General features: G+C 42.6%; 1 protein-coding gene across 1 annotated transcript; it reads right to left on the bottom strand.

The window, feature by feature from the left end:
• Positions 1–13144: 13144 nt before the first annotated feature.
• Positions 13145–15499, bottom strand: LOC120290767 (protein FAR1-RELATED SEQUENCE 7-like). The gene is made up of 2 exons (XM_039307171.1): positions 15356–15499; positions 13145–15268 (listed from the first exon to the last, which is right to left on the bottom strand). Exons 1-2 carry the CDS (start codon positions 15497–15499, stop codon positions 13145–13147), a joined length of 2268 nt encoding a protein of 755 aa, XP_039163105.1.
• Positions 15500–18609: the final 3110 nt, after the last annotated feature.

Here is an 18609-nt window from a genome sequence, read left to right as displayed (position 1 = left end):
CTGGGCGGTGAGACCCCTCCTTCATGATTTTCACTTCTCAGATTGGAGAGGGATAAAAAGAGGGGAGTGCCCATCTTGGTGTCTCTCCTATAGTGCTGCCCATCTCGGCCTGATAGTGCTGCCCATCTCGCTGTTGCTGGTTGATACTTCTGATGGATCTCTCCCGAATCTATCCTGATGTTGCGGCTTGGGTTCCCATCTTGGTGTCTCTCCTATTCTTCTCCTCTTTGTGTCTTTTTCTTGTGCGGGCCACAGTGTTGTGTGCTCTTTGCCCTTGGCCACTGTTTTGGCCTTCTTTTGCAGTTGCTTTTATCTGCAATGTATCTCTCTTGCAGCTCTTCCCTCCCCTTTTTTCCCCTTGGCCCCGGCCCCCTTCCACTCGTTTGGATTTGTTGTCCTTCTGAGTCTGAGCTGGTGCCGGATCCTCTCCCTTTGCTGCACAACTGTATAGGTTTTTGTACAAAAGTTTATATAACTATTACCTTTTACCAAAAAAAAAAAAAAGAGGAGAGTGCCGGTCACAAAAAAAAAAAAAAAAAGAGGGAGCGTCAGTCACCAAAAAAAAAAAAAAAGGATGGGAGGTTCAGTCACCAAAAAAAAACGAGGGGAGCGTCAGTCACCAAAAAAAAAAGGGGGAGCGTCAGTCACCAAAAAAAAAAAAAAGAGAGGAGAGTGTCTATGGGCGGATGAGAGAGACGAGAGAGAGATACGAGAAAGATTTTTTTTTTTGGGGGGAGAGAGGGTGGCAGAGAGATGGGTGTTTAGGAGGCGAGAGAGAAAAGAGAGAATGTACGGAATTAGGAGATCATGAAAATTAAAAAATATTCCAACTGAAAATAGATGAAAAAGAGAAAACTTTGTATAGAAGTGTCCTGCCAAATCCGCGACAGTTTGGTCAAAAAAAGTCAGCGAGAGATTAGCCTACTTAGGCTAGCTTTTGTGGTATGAATTTTTAATTAAGATATCATTATCTCGACACCATAAAATGTGAAATCAAAAGATTTTGCTATCTCATGTTTGGTGATTCCAATAACAAAATATGATATATTCACATCATATAATATACATTATTTAGTAGCGTGTGCATTATTTATATTTTGAATTTATATTATAAGATAAATTTGAATACATAAATAAAAATAAGATTAAATTAAAAATACTAAATTGTTATTCTTTGTTATTTTGAATTTCTTATATTGGAATTCAAATATTGTTTATATTGCAATATAATTTTGAATTTGTTAATTTAAGAAATTTGTCATTCGGAAAAAAATAACTTTTTTCAATATGGATATTAAAAATCTTATTCACCTTTGTCCCATATTGTCCTTAGAATAATTTTATCCAACTTATATTCTCTTATATCTAACTTTATCTTGTTTTGAGCAAGTATCAAAAACAAGATATGAGAAATTTATTCACTTCTAAATTTTATCTCGACGATCAACACGGCCTTAAATCTCATCACGTGTACCACACGGTCCATTTTGCAAAAATTTCAAAACGTTCTCCTCTCTCCCTTCGTTACTTTTCCATCGTCTCCTCCGTTCCTGACATTCTCTGCCCTTCCTCTCTTCCTCCCGAGAAAACTTTCGTCCTCCCCTTCATGTTTTCTAGAAGTTTTAGAGAAGAAAGGCAACTCTCTTCCTTCCGGTCTCTGCTCTCCCTCCCTTGCGAGAAAATTCCATCTTCCTCTTTACTTTTTCTAAAAGAATTTAACAGAAGGAAGACCTCTCCCTCTTCCCTCGAGCTTCTCTCGATTCGTCGGACGAACTTTGCCGCCTCCTCCTGAAGCCCCATCCGTCATCCTCCATTTCAACCCTAGAATTCCAAATTTCTAGAACTCTCTAACTTGCATCTAAACTCATCCACAAGTGTTCTAACCATCACATCATGTTCGAACAAGCTTGGAACACTACAAACCGATACCCTCAAACATCAATTATCATAGCACATGAACGGATTGGAACATTGTGATACCACATTGAAATCAATTCACTCTAATAACCTAATTGGAGCACGCAAGAGGTTTGATCATCAAAATTGGACTCAAATCAACATAGGAAATTCAAAACAATATATCACCCAGCAAGCTTGAGGGTAGCTAAGTTGTGCTAGACACTTATTTTCATTTATTATTCTAGAACAAATTCTAGCCAGGATCCCATAAGAACTCATCACATCCTCTCCAAAACTATCAATCATCGGTTGAAAATAACCCTTCGACTTACTACTAGGACTCATAGGACGACCCTATGAGTTTCGGTCAACAAATGGAGAGGGCCTATCATTGATTAGAGCAAATCGGAAACCGGTGGATCTGTAGAGACTCTCGTGGAATCAAGAAGTTCGCCGGTGGCCGTGAGAGACGAGGCCGGCAAGCATGGACGACGGATAGGACTAGGTGACTCTAGAACAACTTCGGCATTGTGAAGAATCGCCAGGAATTAAGAGAGAGAGAGAGAGAGAGAGAGAGAGGGGGAGGGGGGGGCACACTCCAGGAATTCTGTTTTAAAGCAATGCAGTTAGTTAATGGCGAAAGGTTAGTCGAAGTCTATATAAATATTCACTTTGACAATGGAGGGTGACTTGATTAATCAACATTTTATCTTTCCTTCCTCATGGAACGACTGGTCAGTTGTGTGGCTTAACAGCTCCAAAATCTAGGATGCACATGAAGAGAAAGCATATTATGTGACGATGATAAGGCACAACTGCGTCCTTCTTGCTGCGGGCCGAGTCGCTGGCGACGGAAAAGCAAGTTCCGTCTACAATGCCGGTGGATCACGCTTTGCAACTTTAGAGATGTTGGCTTGATCTCCCGTAGGAGGAGGACGGATTTTTCGTGTCTCCATATGTTGGCTTGATTCAATTACGACAGCTGCTTGACAGCTGCTTGACAGCAACTGTCAATGGAGACCTACGATAAATATTTGTGCCTAACAGTTTGATTGCAATAACCTTTCCCACTCTTTTATCCTTCTTATATTCAATTTGATTTCAACCAAACTTGGTGGGGTGATATCATTTCTTTTCGACTCGACTGACATTGACTTAACTAACGTCAACTTGGCTATCAATTGAGATAAATGTTATTGTGCGGCCGACTCCATTCTATAAGATTCTCACAATTAATGCTAGCATTTGACTACCGACTATATTCACAGTCAATATCGGATTGCACAGTTGGCCCGCATTATCTATTCCCCTATTTAGCTCAACAAGTTCTCTTACTCGATCAATCCCCACAATCAGTCACTGACCGAATCCCGACCTCATTCGGTCAGTGACTTTACCTTATCACTATGACTAGACTTGAAAGATTCCTGTTTGTCTCAATGATCCAAACAGGGGCATTGAAATATGCCAATTGTTCAAAAGATCACAAATGCGAACCAACGAGTGGCATTGAAACATGCCAATTGAAAACTCAAAGCATGCTCGATTCCAAAGGTGATGAGCCGGTACGAATCTTGTCGATCGTGTAGACATCTTCTTCTTTTTTTGTCGGAAAAAAGGTTTCTCGCATGCTAACTCAAAGTGTTCAACAGAAGAGATGGGATTCAAAATATAGTAAGGCTTCATGGGATTAAGCAACCAAATTGGGAAGCAAAAGCCTATTCCTCTGAGTTTTGGCGATCCGGTCTGCGACCTTGTTGGATTCTCTGCTGTAGCGAGTCAGTTTCAGATCCGTGAAGTCCATTAGCAATTGTTCGAACTCGGTGATAAGTGCCCGAACCGGTGCTATATTAGGGACGATGAGGGGACACGTGCGCTCTCTCCTTTCATTTTCAGTATATGAAGACACGCGTAGGACCAAAAAGATGTGCTGAAAAGTCTAGGGCTTATCACCAATTCAATGCTTTGCCTGTGCATATCACGGAAACACATCGAGATTTTCTTTTTTTTTTCTCTTTCACTAATGGAAGGAGATTTTATCGTTCAGCACTTATTTCCTTCCTCATGGACCGACCAGCCAGAGCTGTGACTCAATAGCTCCAAAACATAGGATACGCATAAATCAAAAACAAATCATGCCGCATGGTTCCGGTGGAGCGCCAGGTCGCTGGCGACGGAAAAACGAGCTCCGCCTATGATGTTGGCGGAACCCGTGCAGCGCTGCTATAGATGTCCGCTGATCTTCTAGAAAGAGGACGAATCGTGCGCGATCATGACCAATATATTTTTCTGATAACCACATGATTATCACCACGCAAGTTCGGGCAAGTCGTACCCCATCAAAGCTTATTAATTGTTGCAAAGGCTATGCTTGTTTTAGTTTAGATTATTGGCTTGATTGAGCAACGTGCACAGTGAATGGTTAGGGAAGGATTTTGTTCACTGAGTGTGAAGGTATTTATTCAAAGATTATTAAAATAAAAATAAAAACAAAGTTTACAATTCTCAACACTAATTTTTTTCGTGTCGTGGGTAATTAATATTCTATCGTTGAACTATTACATATTAAGTATGCTTAACAAATGCTGCGCGACATTCATTGAGATAACCCGCTCAAATAAATATATAATTCTACGAGTGATACCGATTAAGGATTTACCAAGAGATGGAATTATGTTGCTTTCGTGGATTGAATAACATAGGTTAAATGTTTCAACTAGAACGATGCACACTTAAAATACTCTTAATTCACAAAAGACATGAATTAGCTTCTTTAAATAATCGAGGAGATATTCATAGGAGATCGGATAAAATGCGAGCCAAAATTTGAGACAATAGCCAAACAAGAGATTCACCGCTAAAATCGACTTACTTGGGAAGGCGGATCGAAATAATAAATCCAAACATGTCGGAAAATATTAATTTTAAGTTAATTGAATTTGCATATTGAAAATCTGAACGAGTGATTATATGATTTCCACTTCTAATTATTGTTATTCTTACTCTAGAGTCTTAAATTTACAATTTTTATTTCCAATCGGAGCACCTCAAATATTCTAGATCCTCCTAATAAAATTAAACAACAAACGATATTTCGATTTGGCTTAAGACAATCTAACTAACGACCATTAAATAGAAATTTATTATATATTGGGTCATAAATGTTTCAATTTTCAGACATATGAAAATTTAAATAGTTTCCTTTTTAGAGGGTGAACAAATTTATATCGGTAGTCTAGTGCAACTATCTATTCTGACATTTGCTTCTTCTTTTTCCATCGGTTGGCGCCATCGGCGGGCTCGGGGAGGAGACGGCGGGGTGGAGGCGGCCGCATGGTTCGCCCGACAAATAGAGACAAGCCTTCGCAAGAGGGAAGAGGCAATGGCCTTCCTTCTCTAAAATTTCCTAAAAAGAAAAGAGGGAGACGGTGGAAAAGTAAGCGAGAGATAGGAGAGAGAGACCGTCCGTGTGTCTAACGGAATAGAGAGAGACAATATTGTATAGGCTTGTCTTGCCAAGTCAGCAAGAGTTTGGTCGAAAAAAAGTCAGTAAGAAGTCAGTCCAGTTAGGCTATCTTTGGTCTTCTAGATTTCTAATCAAGATTTGACTGGATAGGATAAACTATAAAATCCGAGATTTGGCTAATGTCTCATTTACTATTTGATGATTTCAGTAATAAAGCACATCAACTCATTTACATTATTTGACGGCCCTGGGTAGGGCCAGAAGTGTTTAGGACATGATTCACGATTTATGAAGTTGGATGATTTGTTGAGGGCGGCCACAGAAACTTAATGATTGGCTATTGAATTGTTGCACTAACCGCGATGCTAAATATCGATATGCCAATTACCTCTTTTGCGTCAATTTGCATGTTTCGATTGTCGAGCATACATAGGCACTCAGTTCGATTGTCGAGCATATCTAGTTTAACGCAAAAGAAAGAGTTCATGTTTTGGACTAAGGAGCAATATTTCTATTTGTCGTCCGTAATCGAAAATAATAGTTGCCACAAGAGAAGACTAATCCTACTGAGAGAATGCATTCCAATGTGGAAGTGCGCACACGTTGCAGCGAGCTTAAGAAACGGTTTAAGGAAGAGGCTGACCCTGTATTCGGTTTCCCAACTGGTCGATGGCCTTCAGCTTTGCCTTTCACCCTCGGACATGCCACGGGCCGGACTAGGAGTTGTGTAGGTAGGCCCGATTGGAGGAGAGAGTGCGTGGGAGATTTTTACGAGTAATAGGTATATTCAACGCTATTTTGAAAATGACTATGTCGCCATCTCGTGAATAGTACGGACGATCGTAATACCGATGCTGGCAAAGATGCACATCCTTTATATATTATATGGCATAGTCTTTTTTCTTTCTTGAATCTGTATGGAGGCCGAACGTTAAGTCTCCGAAACTACTCGATTAATTTCATCGGATCCTAATAGAATACTAAAACAGGGAGGCTTCAAGAACGCTGCCTCTGTCAGTGCACTATTCCCGTTATGCAGTATAAACGCCGCGCCGCATTAATTTACTTTGCCAAATATGAGTTGTAGACATTGGCAAAAGACAGACAAACCAGGCGGAAACGAGGCCGCACATACCATCGCATTGGAACCCATACCCTCACAGGTTGTCGAGGATGCGAAGTAATGCACCAAGATGTGCGTTGATGGTTTCTCACTCGCGGTTTTCCGAAGCGCAAATCGCACAACAGCACGCAAATCACTTGCCGAATGTGGTCGCAGGAAGTCCAACCCGATGTAAAAGAATACTTCAACTAGAGATTTAAAAGAACGAACCGCGTTCGAACATACTAAAAACACCATATCGCAATGACTTGCAAGTATGACTTTGTACGTCCATCTCTTTTACCCTACCACGCAACCAAAACAAAGCAGAGAGAGAGATAAGTGGCCGGTTTCCGGATGGACCTTGGCGTTTCAGTCTCGTCCTGGTTCGACAGCATCATCATCGATGCCCTCCGAATGGCCTTCTTTTTCTTCCTTTCTCGAAGCCTTCGCGACGTTCTCCAGCGCCCGATCTATGCACCTCAATGCTATCCTCTCCCTCTTCTTGGTTCCACATCTATGGGCCACATGCAAAGCCTTTCGCATAAACTCCCCCATAAACGAACTCGCCGGACCGCTCTCACGTGCTGTCTCCGCACTGGGGGTGTCGACCGGCAAGCTGTCTTTGGCGGATTTCGTCCATCGTTTCAGCACGTAGCGGGTCGGTATCTCGGAGACACCCGTCGAATTGAATACTCTCAAGGCATGAGAACACAAGATACCTACCGACTCGAACTTCCCACAGCTACATGCTATCGGTCAACTTAAACTCACGAAGAGTCGCCGCGCCCGCGCTTTCTTTTATCAGCGGTGATAAGGAATCCATCAGCTCCCTTTGGAACATCTTGAGAATCGGTCTGGTGTACAGGCATCCGGCCTCTTTCTCCAGCGGACTCCTCGTTATCAAATCCGCCGCGTTCCTCTCACCGAACTCGTCTTCCAGAAATTCTTGCCTCCGCATGTGCTCGGCCACCTTTCCACATCGGCGTGCAATTTGGGATAGCGTCATCGTCTCGCAGGAGAGATTCCCAAAAACGGCACGAGCGTCCTCATCGTTTCGTATCGAGAGTAGACCGGCCGAGAACACGTTCTTCGTGAACGCACGAGACCATTTCTCGCGCACTCCATACAAAGAAGCCACCCACGCATTTTCGTGCAGCTTGTGCTTCGCTACAAGGGCATTCCACTGCTACTCGAATTCTTCCTGCGAGTGGACGCGGAAGACGCAATCGCTGAAGAGGTTGCCGACGCCTATCTGGTCACTCTTCAAGACAGACTGTTAAAATTTTTTGGATGTGTGCGCTGCGGAAGCATGGTTTTGGTATTAGTTATAATTTTTGTTAGTGATGTTGTGTGCAAATGTATGGTGTAGTTTATAGATGATGGACAATGGATCAACTAGCATAATTGAGGGATATAGGACATGGGGGAAATAGTTTCATTAGTTGAACAAAATAGTTTGATGGAGGTATGGTAAAGATCTATGACCTCTCATGGTGGAGGGTTCACCTCACACGTGAAAATTTCAAGGTATGTCCGATACTTTACAACACAAGTCCGAATTATCTCGAAAATGGATCAAGGGGGAGTGTTGGAAATTGGTGATCCATTTTCAACAAAATCTAGAAGCTACTAGCTTAATGAAGAATAAACTTGAAGACTCTTAAATGTTGAAGAAGCTTCTACTACTACGTGAAGAAGCCCAAGTTGATCAAGAAAAGAGGAGCACACAATAAAATAATATTATAGTAGTTGCTGCAGTTTTCAAGAGAACAAGCTCTACGTGCATGGGAAATTTGTGCATGGGAAATCTTGAAAGAAAAGTCAACAAAAGCTGCTGAGATTAGAAAAATGAAGAAAAATGGAGAAGCCACCGGAAGATCCGAAGAAGCCGCACGAGCAGGAGATAAAGAAACAAAGTTGTAATTAGACCTCCACCAATCTCCATCAAACTACTTCTTTCAACTATTGTAAAATTATTTTCATAAATTAATAAAACTATTTTCCATATCTCATGTTCTTTATCATTCAATTATCTCAATTTATCTCTTGTCCATCCACTACAAATTATACTATACACTTGCACACAAAGTCACTAACCAAAATCTACGACTAATATCAAAACCATGCTTCCGTATACGCACATCCAAAAAATTTTAACACCCCAGAACGCTGTGCAGATCATGTCGTAGATGTCGATCCTAGTTCTTGTGTCCAGGACCAGAACATCCCCGAAATGCTCGTAATCTACCAGGGACCGGCCATCCCTCCAGAAAAAATTCGCCATGCCTCGTGCCGCTTCTACTTGTTCTGTGTAGAAAAAGGAAGGATCTTAGATCTGCATATCCTTGAAGTGATCGATTAAGTCTTGAGGCACTGAGTGATTCTTCCCTGCGCCTCGCGGGACGTCACTGCGATCCACGTTCGATATAAGAGTGAGTTCGTCCGCATTCTTGCCGGTCGAAAGAGCCCTCGTGGCGGTCGAATCTTCCGCTCCCTCCTGGGCGCCAGCGAGACATCCCTTGAGACCGTGATTATGCTTGAGAACGGCCTTCGAGATCTTCCACTTTCCATCCCCGACCGTGCACTTGATCTTAGCCTCACAAGCTCTTCTCCTGTCCTGCGTCGGCTTGTCGATCCGCTCCTTGGACTTGTGCTCTTGGGAAGAGCACACGAAGTACTTCTCCTTGATGACGGCCTTGTTCGATGCCAAGTATGTTGCGTTTCCCCTTTTCATCTTGAAACCGGTTTGTTTCGCGTACTTGCTATAAAAATCATATACCGCCCCTTCTGAATCGAACTCCATCCCCTCTCTCGGCTCCCCGGGGTCGGACTCAAGCTCCTCTCTTTCTATATTAGCACCAGAAGTAGACTGTATTCCATCTCTGTATCCTATATCCTGCGGCAATGTCAAGCAAGACGCTCCCTGATTCGATTTGTTCTTGGTCCAGTCGTGTTCCTGTGGACAAGATTGAATTAGATTCATACGTAAATGCGGAAAATCTTGGGAATAAAATAATAAAGAAACGGCATCACATACCACAGAAGGGTGACCGCTGCCTGGCTGCCTCGAGGCCATCGCCTCGGCTTCACCTCTGCGTGCTCGGGAGGGTGGGTGCCGGAGACCGAGAGGCCCATTGAGGGCCCGTGTTCAAGATCCGTCGTCGCCTCCTTCGGGTGGTCGTCCTTGGATAAGTGTTGAGGCATTGAGAATTGGGACGTGGATCCGCGGCCTCCATAACATTGGCCGGGTTGGGGGGCAATATGCAGTCGCTGAGGCGGAGAGCGCTCTGGGCCGCAGCTGCAGAAGACTCCGCTGGGCTCTTTCCACGACGTTCCCTCCCACAAGGAAGTCCCACACAGCCATGTCGTTCAGATAGAAGTCGCACTGATCTAATGCTTGGGCCGCCGCCGCCGCCGCCGCTGGGGGAATGCGGCCCCAGAAGGATGAGGCTGCGTTTCCACCTCGTCGCCTCCGTGATTGGAGTCCAAGGAATTCATTTCTTGAAAATCCTGAAAAACTTGAGCGCAGAACACAATGAACTACCGGTGTGTTTCGGGGGAGAGGAAAAAAGAAAAGACTAATTCTAATCAAAGAAAACTATCTGGATTCTAATTATGATCCTTATTAGAAACCTTGCACATCACCTCGCCGGTTTATTTTTATGCTTAAAAATAAGTAAAAGGATAGTAGTATATTTTTACTTACCCGAAGTTTATACTATTATTTCAATTTCAGAGAAAATTGGAAATAGTACATGAAGAATCTATATAATTAATATTCGAGTGATTTGAATGGTTTTAATAACTTGGGTTTGGAAAAGGTTTGTGAAATTTCAATTAATAAAAAAAAAACTAAAATATGAAACTGTTGATTTCCAAAAGAAAAAGGGGTAGTAATAATAAAAATAAAAATAATAATAATAAGAACAACAACGGCGATGATGATGATAACAACAATCCCTTTTGATTTCCTCTCAGAAGATGAAAGTATAAAATACACAATTAAAAGGGGAGCTTACCTCGAGGGTTTGGGTGGCTCTTGGACCTCACCTCTCTGACAAGACTTTCTCTTTCGTCTCTTCGGGGTGTAATTCACAAGTAGAAGTTCCTCTCTAATAACATTCACAAACAACATCCACTCCTTTTATATATATATATATGAGACAACTGTAAGAGGAAATCACTTTTTAGGAAATCTTCTCAGATAGGAAACCATTCAACCGGAAACCCTATTCAAAAGAGGAAGCCCGCTTGAATTAGAGAACTTTCCTCTTCGATCTCAAACTGGAGAAATCTTTTCATCAGCATGGACCCTATGTTTTTGAGCTAGTAAGTCACGCAACTTGCTAGTCGGTCCACGAAGAAGGAAATAAATGTTGATTAACTAATTCACCTTCCATTAGGGGAAGGGGTACAGTAAAATCCCAATCAATAGAATTCTTCCGTCCTCTAGAAATTGACGGGTGTGGCATAAACAAAAAGAGGAAATTATGGTGGCGAACAGATTTAATTTTTTAAAGAAGGAATATTTGACAAAAAGTAAGACGAGGGTGATATGCAAAAAATCCACATATTACTAATTAATTAATACGATTTGTGAGGAGGCATCCCTTCTCCCGAAGTTACGGGGCTATTTTGCCGAGTTCCTTAGAGAGAGTTGTCTCGCGCCCCTAGGTATTCTCTACCTACCCACCTGTGTCGGTTTCGGGTACAGGTACCCTTTTGTTGAAGGTCGTTCGAGCTTTTCCTGGGAGTATAGCATGGGTTACTTCAGCACCGTAGCGCCTGGTACTCGAACATTGGCTCGGGGCATTTTCTCTACCCCTTCTTACCTTGAAAAGGCAAGGGCACCTTGCGTCCTTGAACCGATAACCATCTTTCGGCTAACCTAGCCTCCATGGTCAAATTGAAAATATATATATTTATATTTGAAATTTGATTGATTATGGTTGTGCTGCAACACTAAAAGATGATCTCGATAAAAAGTGACACTAGAGGTCTATTTCACACCACATAATTTAATTGTTTTAAAGTTCGAATCTTACCCCCAAAAAAAAAAAGTCAATCTTTAACAAATTATCTCTTTTCGCACAAGTATGCGCAATTTCTTCAAGTACCGTGCCAATAATGTCTTTCCATTACTTAATAATTCGTAATTAATTCGCCAACGTTTAGTACTCCAGCACAACCTCCGTCAAGCAAATTTCAAGTGGTATACACATACAAATATGTGTGTGTGTATATACACACATTTATACATATATGTACGTATATGCATTCAATACACGATGCTTATCATATTAATTAATTATTAAAATATGGATATTTTTGCATAACTCCTTATCTTTCTTAAGCATAATATACCTTTAAAAAAAAATTCCCATCGATTCGTCCCAATAATCTCCTCTTTTGCTCTTGCCTCACCCATCAATTTCCGGTGCGGTTCATATTGAATGTGAATTAATTACGGGGGAATATTTGATCGAGATTATATTTTTCGTCTTCCTCTGAAGGAAGGTGAATTTATTAATCAACATTTAGCTTCTTCCTCATGGACCGACTGGCCAGTTCTGTGACTTAATAGCTCCAAAACGAAAATACACACAAATCAAAAGCAAATCGTGCTGCGTCGTTTTTGTGGAGGGCTAGGTCATCGGCGATGGAAAAGGGAGCTCCGCCCATAATGTTGGCGGAACCCGCGCGGCGGCGCTAGAAATGTTTGCCGATCTTTTCAGAGGAAGGACGAATCGTGCGCGATCACGATCAATATATTTTGGACTACCCAGATGTAGGTTCGGGCAAGTCGTACGTCATTAAAGCTGATTAGTTATTGCGGAGGATATGCTTGTGTTAGCTTAGGTCGTTGGCTTGATTAAGCAAGGAGAATGGTTAAAACGGAGGTAAGATATTTATTTAAAGATCAATTGAAAAAAAAATTCTATCTGCTGCCGACACTAAAAATCCTCGCGTACTGTTGCATATTAAGCATGCACGGCAATTGCCTCGAGAAATTCATTGACATAACTCGTCGAAATAAATATATAACCGTTGTACGATAGAAATTCTACACGCGAAACCGATTACTGATTTATCAAAATAAATACATAACCGTTGTGTGATAGAAATTCTACACGTGAAACTGGTTACTGATTTACCAAAGGGTAGGATTACGTGTTTTCGTGAATTGAATAACGTAGACGCGGTTCAACTGGAACAATTCTTATATAAATGTCCGAATAAGGAAGTACAAATCAAGGCCAACAAGTCCTAGTCTGAATCTCCGAGGGTATTGCTCTTTTGCTTATCCAATACAACCGGAGTTTCAAATTCAGAAGGAATGCACTTGAAAGTAGATATATCGTGAGATGCCATCAGTCTCATCTTTGCTAGCTTTACGCACACTGATTTGGTTCCCTGAACACGGGCTCAGTCGTTAATCCTCACCTGGTGCAATTCAGCTAATACGTCCCTGCGTTCATTCAAGACTGAGTTCAAGTTAGGGATGTCAACACTAGTATTTTGCGAGGCACACGTCACATTACTGGCGTCAGATTCGTTCTCTAAATATGTTGCATTTAAATCTAAAGCCATAGTTTTCCCCCACACTTCCGCGGCGAACGGTAATAATGGTTAATACGAGAGAAGACTAATCCCAGTGCGATAGATAATGCATTCTAATGTGGAAGTGCGGTGAGGAAGAGACTAACCCGTTTCCCCGCTGGTCGAGAGCTGAATTCAACCTTGCGTTTCACTCTCGGACATCCCATCCCAGGTTTAGCTGCATTCTCTTGGTCGAGTTGTGTTTCGAGGGCATACTCACAAATAGTCCGATCCTTATCATCCGTAACGTCTGGATGGTCAAGAGCAGCTGCCACTTCTTCCGTTTTCAGCACCTTTGCAATGTGCTCCACTGCCGAGTCTATGAAGCTCGTAGCTATTCTCTCCCTTTTCTTATTTACAGACATATGGGCCACATGCAAAGCCTTTCGCACGAACTCGCCCGTAAACGAGTCAACCGGACCTTTGTCACGCGCAGCTGCGCTGGGGGTGGGCACGGGCACGGGCACGCTGTCTTTGGCAGATTTTGTCCATCGTTTCAAGAAGTAGCGAGGCGGTATCTCGCAGACGACATTCGTGAAGTTGAGTACTCTGAAGACATGATCACATAAAATACCGACCGACTCGAACTTCCCACAGCTACATGCCAATGTCGAATCCGAAGAATCATACTCGACGATCTGTCTGCTGCTGGCGGTATGTGTCTTTGTATCGCCTGCTTCTGTCAACTGGAACATGCGGAGAGTCTCCGAGCACTTAATTTCTTCCATTGCCAGCCCTAGGCAATTGATGAACTCCTTTTGGAACATCTCGAACATCCTTGGAGTATAGAGTCGTCCAGCTTCTTTCTCCGTCGGATTCCTGGTTTTCAAATTCACCGTGTTTTTCTCGCAGAGCATGTCATCGCGAAATTCTTCTGCGCGCACCTCCTTGGCCACCTGTTCAGACCGCCATGCAATTTCGGTTAGCGTCATGGTCTCGGAGGAGAGACTCCCAGCGTCCTCAACGTTTTGTATGGAGAGTAGGCCGACAGAGAAGACGTTGATCTTGGAGAGACTCCCAGCGTCCTCGACGTTTTGTATGGAGAGTAGGCCGACAGAGAAGACGTTCTTCGTGAACGCATGAGACCATTTCTCGTGCATTTTATACAAAGAAGCAAGCCACGAGTTGTCCCGCAGCTTGTACTTTCCTATAAACGAATTCCACTTCGACTCGAATTCTTCTCGCGAGCGGAGGAACACGCACTTCCTGAAGAGCTCGACAACGTCGAGTTGGTCACTCAAAGGAGACAGGTACTTCCGGAAACTGTTCAAGACAGACCAAGCGGGCAGACAATGGCGAGTCTCTGGCAACACAAGAGAGACGGCTTCGGCGATTTCTTCGCCGACTTCAGTAATGATTGTCTGTGGTTTCCGCCAGTTCATGGATTGAAGGAAAGTATCGAGCAACCAATGAAATGAACCCACCGTTCGATCGACCAAGAGACCGTGTCCGAATATGGTGGGCTTCCGATGATGATTGAGTCCCCAAAACATTGCAAATATCATGCCATACTTGCTGATCCAAGTTCTTGTGTCCAGGACTAGAAGATCGCTAAAATGCTCATAATCGACCTTGGACCGGCTATCTCTCCAGAAAAAATTCTCCATGCCGCGTGCCTCCGCCACTCGCAACGAGTAACAGGAACAACAATCTAACCTCGCCAGACGCCTGAAGTGATCAATCAAGTCCTGAGTCTCCTCAGGCGCGGGTCTTGGGCGATCCTCCCATGTGGGGTCCGCGTCGGAATCAAGAGCCCGCTCTCCGACCGCCCTAACTTGGTAAGCAATCCTGCCCGTCGAAAGAGCCGTCGTAACGTGATTATGCTCGAGAACTACCTCGGAGATCTTCCACGTTCCATCATTGACCGCGCATTCGATCTTAGCGTCACAACCTGTTCTCGCGTCCCGTCTTTTGTACCACATCGCGTTGGCGATCTGCTCTTTGGACTTGTGGCCTCCGCAAGAGCATAAGAAGGACTTCGCCCTGACGACGCCCTTGGCGGATCCAGAGTATTCTGCTTTTCCCCTTCTCACGTTGAAACCGGTTTGTTTAGCGTAGCTGCTGTAAAAATTATACACGGCCACTTCCGAATCGAACTCCATCCCCACTCTCGGCACCTGGGGGTCGGACTCGAGGTCCTCTTCGTCTGTATTAGCGCCATAAGTAGAATGCAATTCATCTTCGTCGCGGCCGATGGCCTGCAGCAGTGAGATTTTATTTTTATTTTTTTTAATAATTTTAAACGAAAAGGAAAAGAAAACAAAAGAAAAAGGTTCATGGCATACCGTTCCCAAAGAGCGACCGCTGCTCGCGTCGCTTGATCTGTGGCTGCGACGGTGGATGCCCTTGACCGAGAGGTGGTTGGAGCCATGTTCAAGACTAGCCGTCGCCTCCTCCGAAGCGTTGTCGTTGGATAAGCAGATGTCCATAACGTCGACCGTGAGTAAGAAAGTCGCCGACGAGGAGCCGAATCCGAGGGCGGCAGCCGCGGCCAAAGAAAGAATCAGGATCTGCTCTTTTCACGACGTCTCCTTCGGTAGGTTGGACGAACAGGAGCGATCCTCCACAAAAGCACAAGGTACAAAATCTGTCTTATGCTAATTATGGGAGAAGAAGTGGAGTGGAGGAGGCGGAGCAGATCGATGGGTACTGTGGTCTCTCTTCTTCCGACTGGGCGGTGGGACCCCTCCTTCATGATTTTCACTTCTCAGATTGGTGAGGGAGAAAAAGAGGGGAGTGTCTATGGGCGGCGGAGAGATGGGTGTTTAGGAGTTTTGTACAGAAGTGTCCTGCCAAATCCGCAACATTGTGGTATGAATTTTTAGTTAAGATATCATTATCTAGACACCATAAGATAAGATATGAAATTAAAAGATTTTGCTATCTCATGTTTGGTGATTCCAGTAATAAAATAGGATATATTCACATCATATAATGTACATTATTTGGTAGCGTGTACATTATTTATATTTTGAATTTATATTATAAGATAAATTCGAATACATAAATAAAAATAAGATTAAATTAAAAATACTAAATTATTATTCTTTGTTATTTTGAATTTATTATATTGGAATTCAATATTGCAATATAATTTTGAATTTGTTAATTTAAGAAATTTGTCATTTGGAAAAAATAACTTTTTCCATTATGAATATTAAAAATCTTATTTACCTGTGTCCCACATTTTCATTAGAATAATTTTATCCAACTTATATTATCTTATATTTAACTTTATCTTGTTTTAAGCGAGTATCAAAAACAAAATATGATAAATTTATTCACTTCTAAATTTTATCTTGATGCGATCAACTCAGCTTTAAATCTCATCACGGGTACCATACGGGTCCCATTTTGCAGAAATTTCAAAACATTCTCCTCTCTCCCTTCGTTACTTTTCCATCATCTCCTCCGTTCCTGACTTTCACTGCCCTTCCTCTCTTCCTCCCGAGAAAACTTTCGTCCTCCCCTTCACGTTTTCTAGAAGTTTTAGAGAAGAAAGGCAGGCAACTCTCTTCCTTCCAGTCTCTGCTCTCCCTCCCTTGCGAGAAAATTTCATCTTCCTCTTTACGTTTTCTAAAAGAATTTAACAGAGGGAAGACCTCTCCCTCTTCCCTCGAGCTTCTCTCGATTCGTCGGACGAACTTTGCCGCCTCCTCCTGAAGCCCCATCCGTCACCCTCCATTTCCACCCTAGAATTTTCCAAATTTCTAGAATTCTCTAACTTGCATCTAAACTCATCCACAAGTGTTCTAACCATCACATCATGTTCGAACAAGCTTGGAACACTACAAAACGATACCCTCAAACATCAATTATCATAGCACATGAACGGATTGGAACATCGTGATACCACATTGAAATCAATTCACTCTAATAACCTAATTGGAGCATGCAAGAGGTTTGATCATCAAAATTGGACTCAAATCAAAATAGGAAATTCAAAACAATATATCACCTAGCAAGCTTGAGGGTAGCTAAGTTGTGCTAGACACTTATTTTCATTTATTATTCTAGAACAAATTCTAGCCAGGATCCCATAAGAACTCATCACATCCTCTCCAAAACTATCAATCATCGGTTGAAAATAACCCTTCGACTTACTACTAGGACTCATAGGACGATCCTATGAGTTTTGGTCAACAATGGAGAGGGCCTATCGTTGATTAGAGCAAATCGGAAACCGGTGGATCAGTAGAGACTCTGATGGAATCAAGAAGTTCGCTGGTGGCCGTGAGAGACGAGGCCGGCAAGCACGGACGACGGATAGGACTAGGCGACTCCAGAACAACTTCGGCATGGTGAAGAATCGCCAGGAATTGAGAGAGAGGGGGGGGGACCACTCCGGGAATTCTGTTTTAAAGCATTGCAGCTAGTTAATGGCGAATGGTTAGTCGAAGTCTATATAAATATTCACTTTGATTATGCTTCTCGTATCAATTAATCATCAAAATATGGATGTTTTTGCATATTTTCCTTATCTTACCTATGTATGATAATGGAGGGTGAATTGATTAATCAACATTTTATCTTTCCTTCCTCATGGAACGACTGGTCAGTCGTGTGGCTTAACAGCTCCAAAACCTACGATACACATGAATAGAAAGCATATTATGTGACGATGATAAGGCACAACTGTGTCCTTCTTGCTGAGGGCCGAGTCGCTGGCGACGGAAAAGCAAGTTCCGTCTTTAATGCCGGTGGATCACGCTTTGCAACGCTAGAGATGTTGGCTTGATCTCTCGTAGGAGGAGGACGAATTTTTCGTGTCTCCATATGTTGGCTTGATTCAATTGCGACAACTGCTTGACAGCAACTGTCAATGGAGACCTGCGATAAATATTCTTGCCTAACAGTTTGATTGCAATAACCTTTCCCGCTCTTTTATCCTACTTATATTCAATTTGATTTCAATCAAACTTGGTGAGGTGATATCATTTCTTTTCGACTCGACTAACATTGACTTAACTAACGTCAACTCGGCTATCAATTGAGATAAATGTTATTGTGCGGCCGACTTGATTCTATAAGATTCTCACAATTAATGCTAGCATTTGACTACTTCACAGTCAATATCGGATTGCACGGTTGGCCCGCATTATCTACTCCCCTATTTAGCTCAACATTTTCTCTTACTCGATCAATCCCCACAATCAGTCCCGACCTCATTCGGTCAATGACTTTATTTATCACTATGACTAGACTTAAAAGATTCCTGTTTGTCTCAATGATCCAAACGGGGGCATTGACATATGCCAATTGTTCAAAAGATCACAAATGCGAACGAACGAGTGGCATTGAAACATGCCAATTGAAAACTCAAAGCATGCTCGATTCCAAAGGTGATGAGCCGCTACGAATCTTGTCGATCGTGTAGACATCTTCTTCTTCTTTTGTCGGAAAAAAGGTTTCTCGCATGCTAACTCAAAGTGTTCAACAGAAGAGATGGGATTCAAAATATAGTAAGGCTTCATGGGATTAAGCAACCAAATTGGGAAGCAAAAGCCTATTCCTCTGTGAATTTTGGCGATCCGGTCTG

The sequence above is a fragment of the Eucalyptus grandis genome, chromosome 2 (assembly GCF_016545825.1).
Source record: "Eucalyptus grandis isolate ANBG69807.140 chromosome 2, ASM1654582v1, whole genome shotgun sequence".
Classification (NCBI taxonomy): domain Eukaryota; kingdom Viridiplantae; phylum Streptophyta; class Magnoliopsida; order Myrtales; family Myrtaceae; genus Eucalyptus; species Eucalyptus grandis.
The sequence above is the reverse complement of the archived record's forward strand: the minus strand, read 5'-3'. Positions and strand labels throughout refer to the sequence as shown.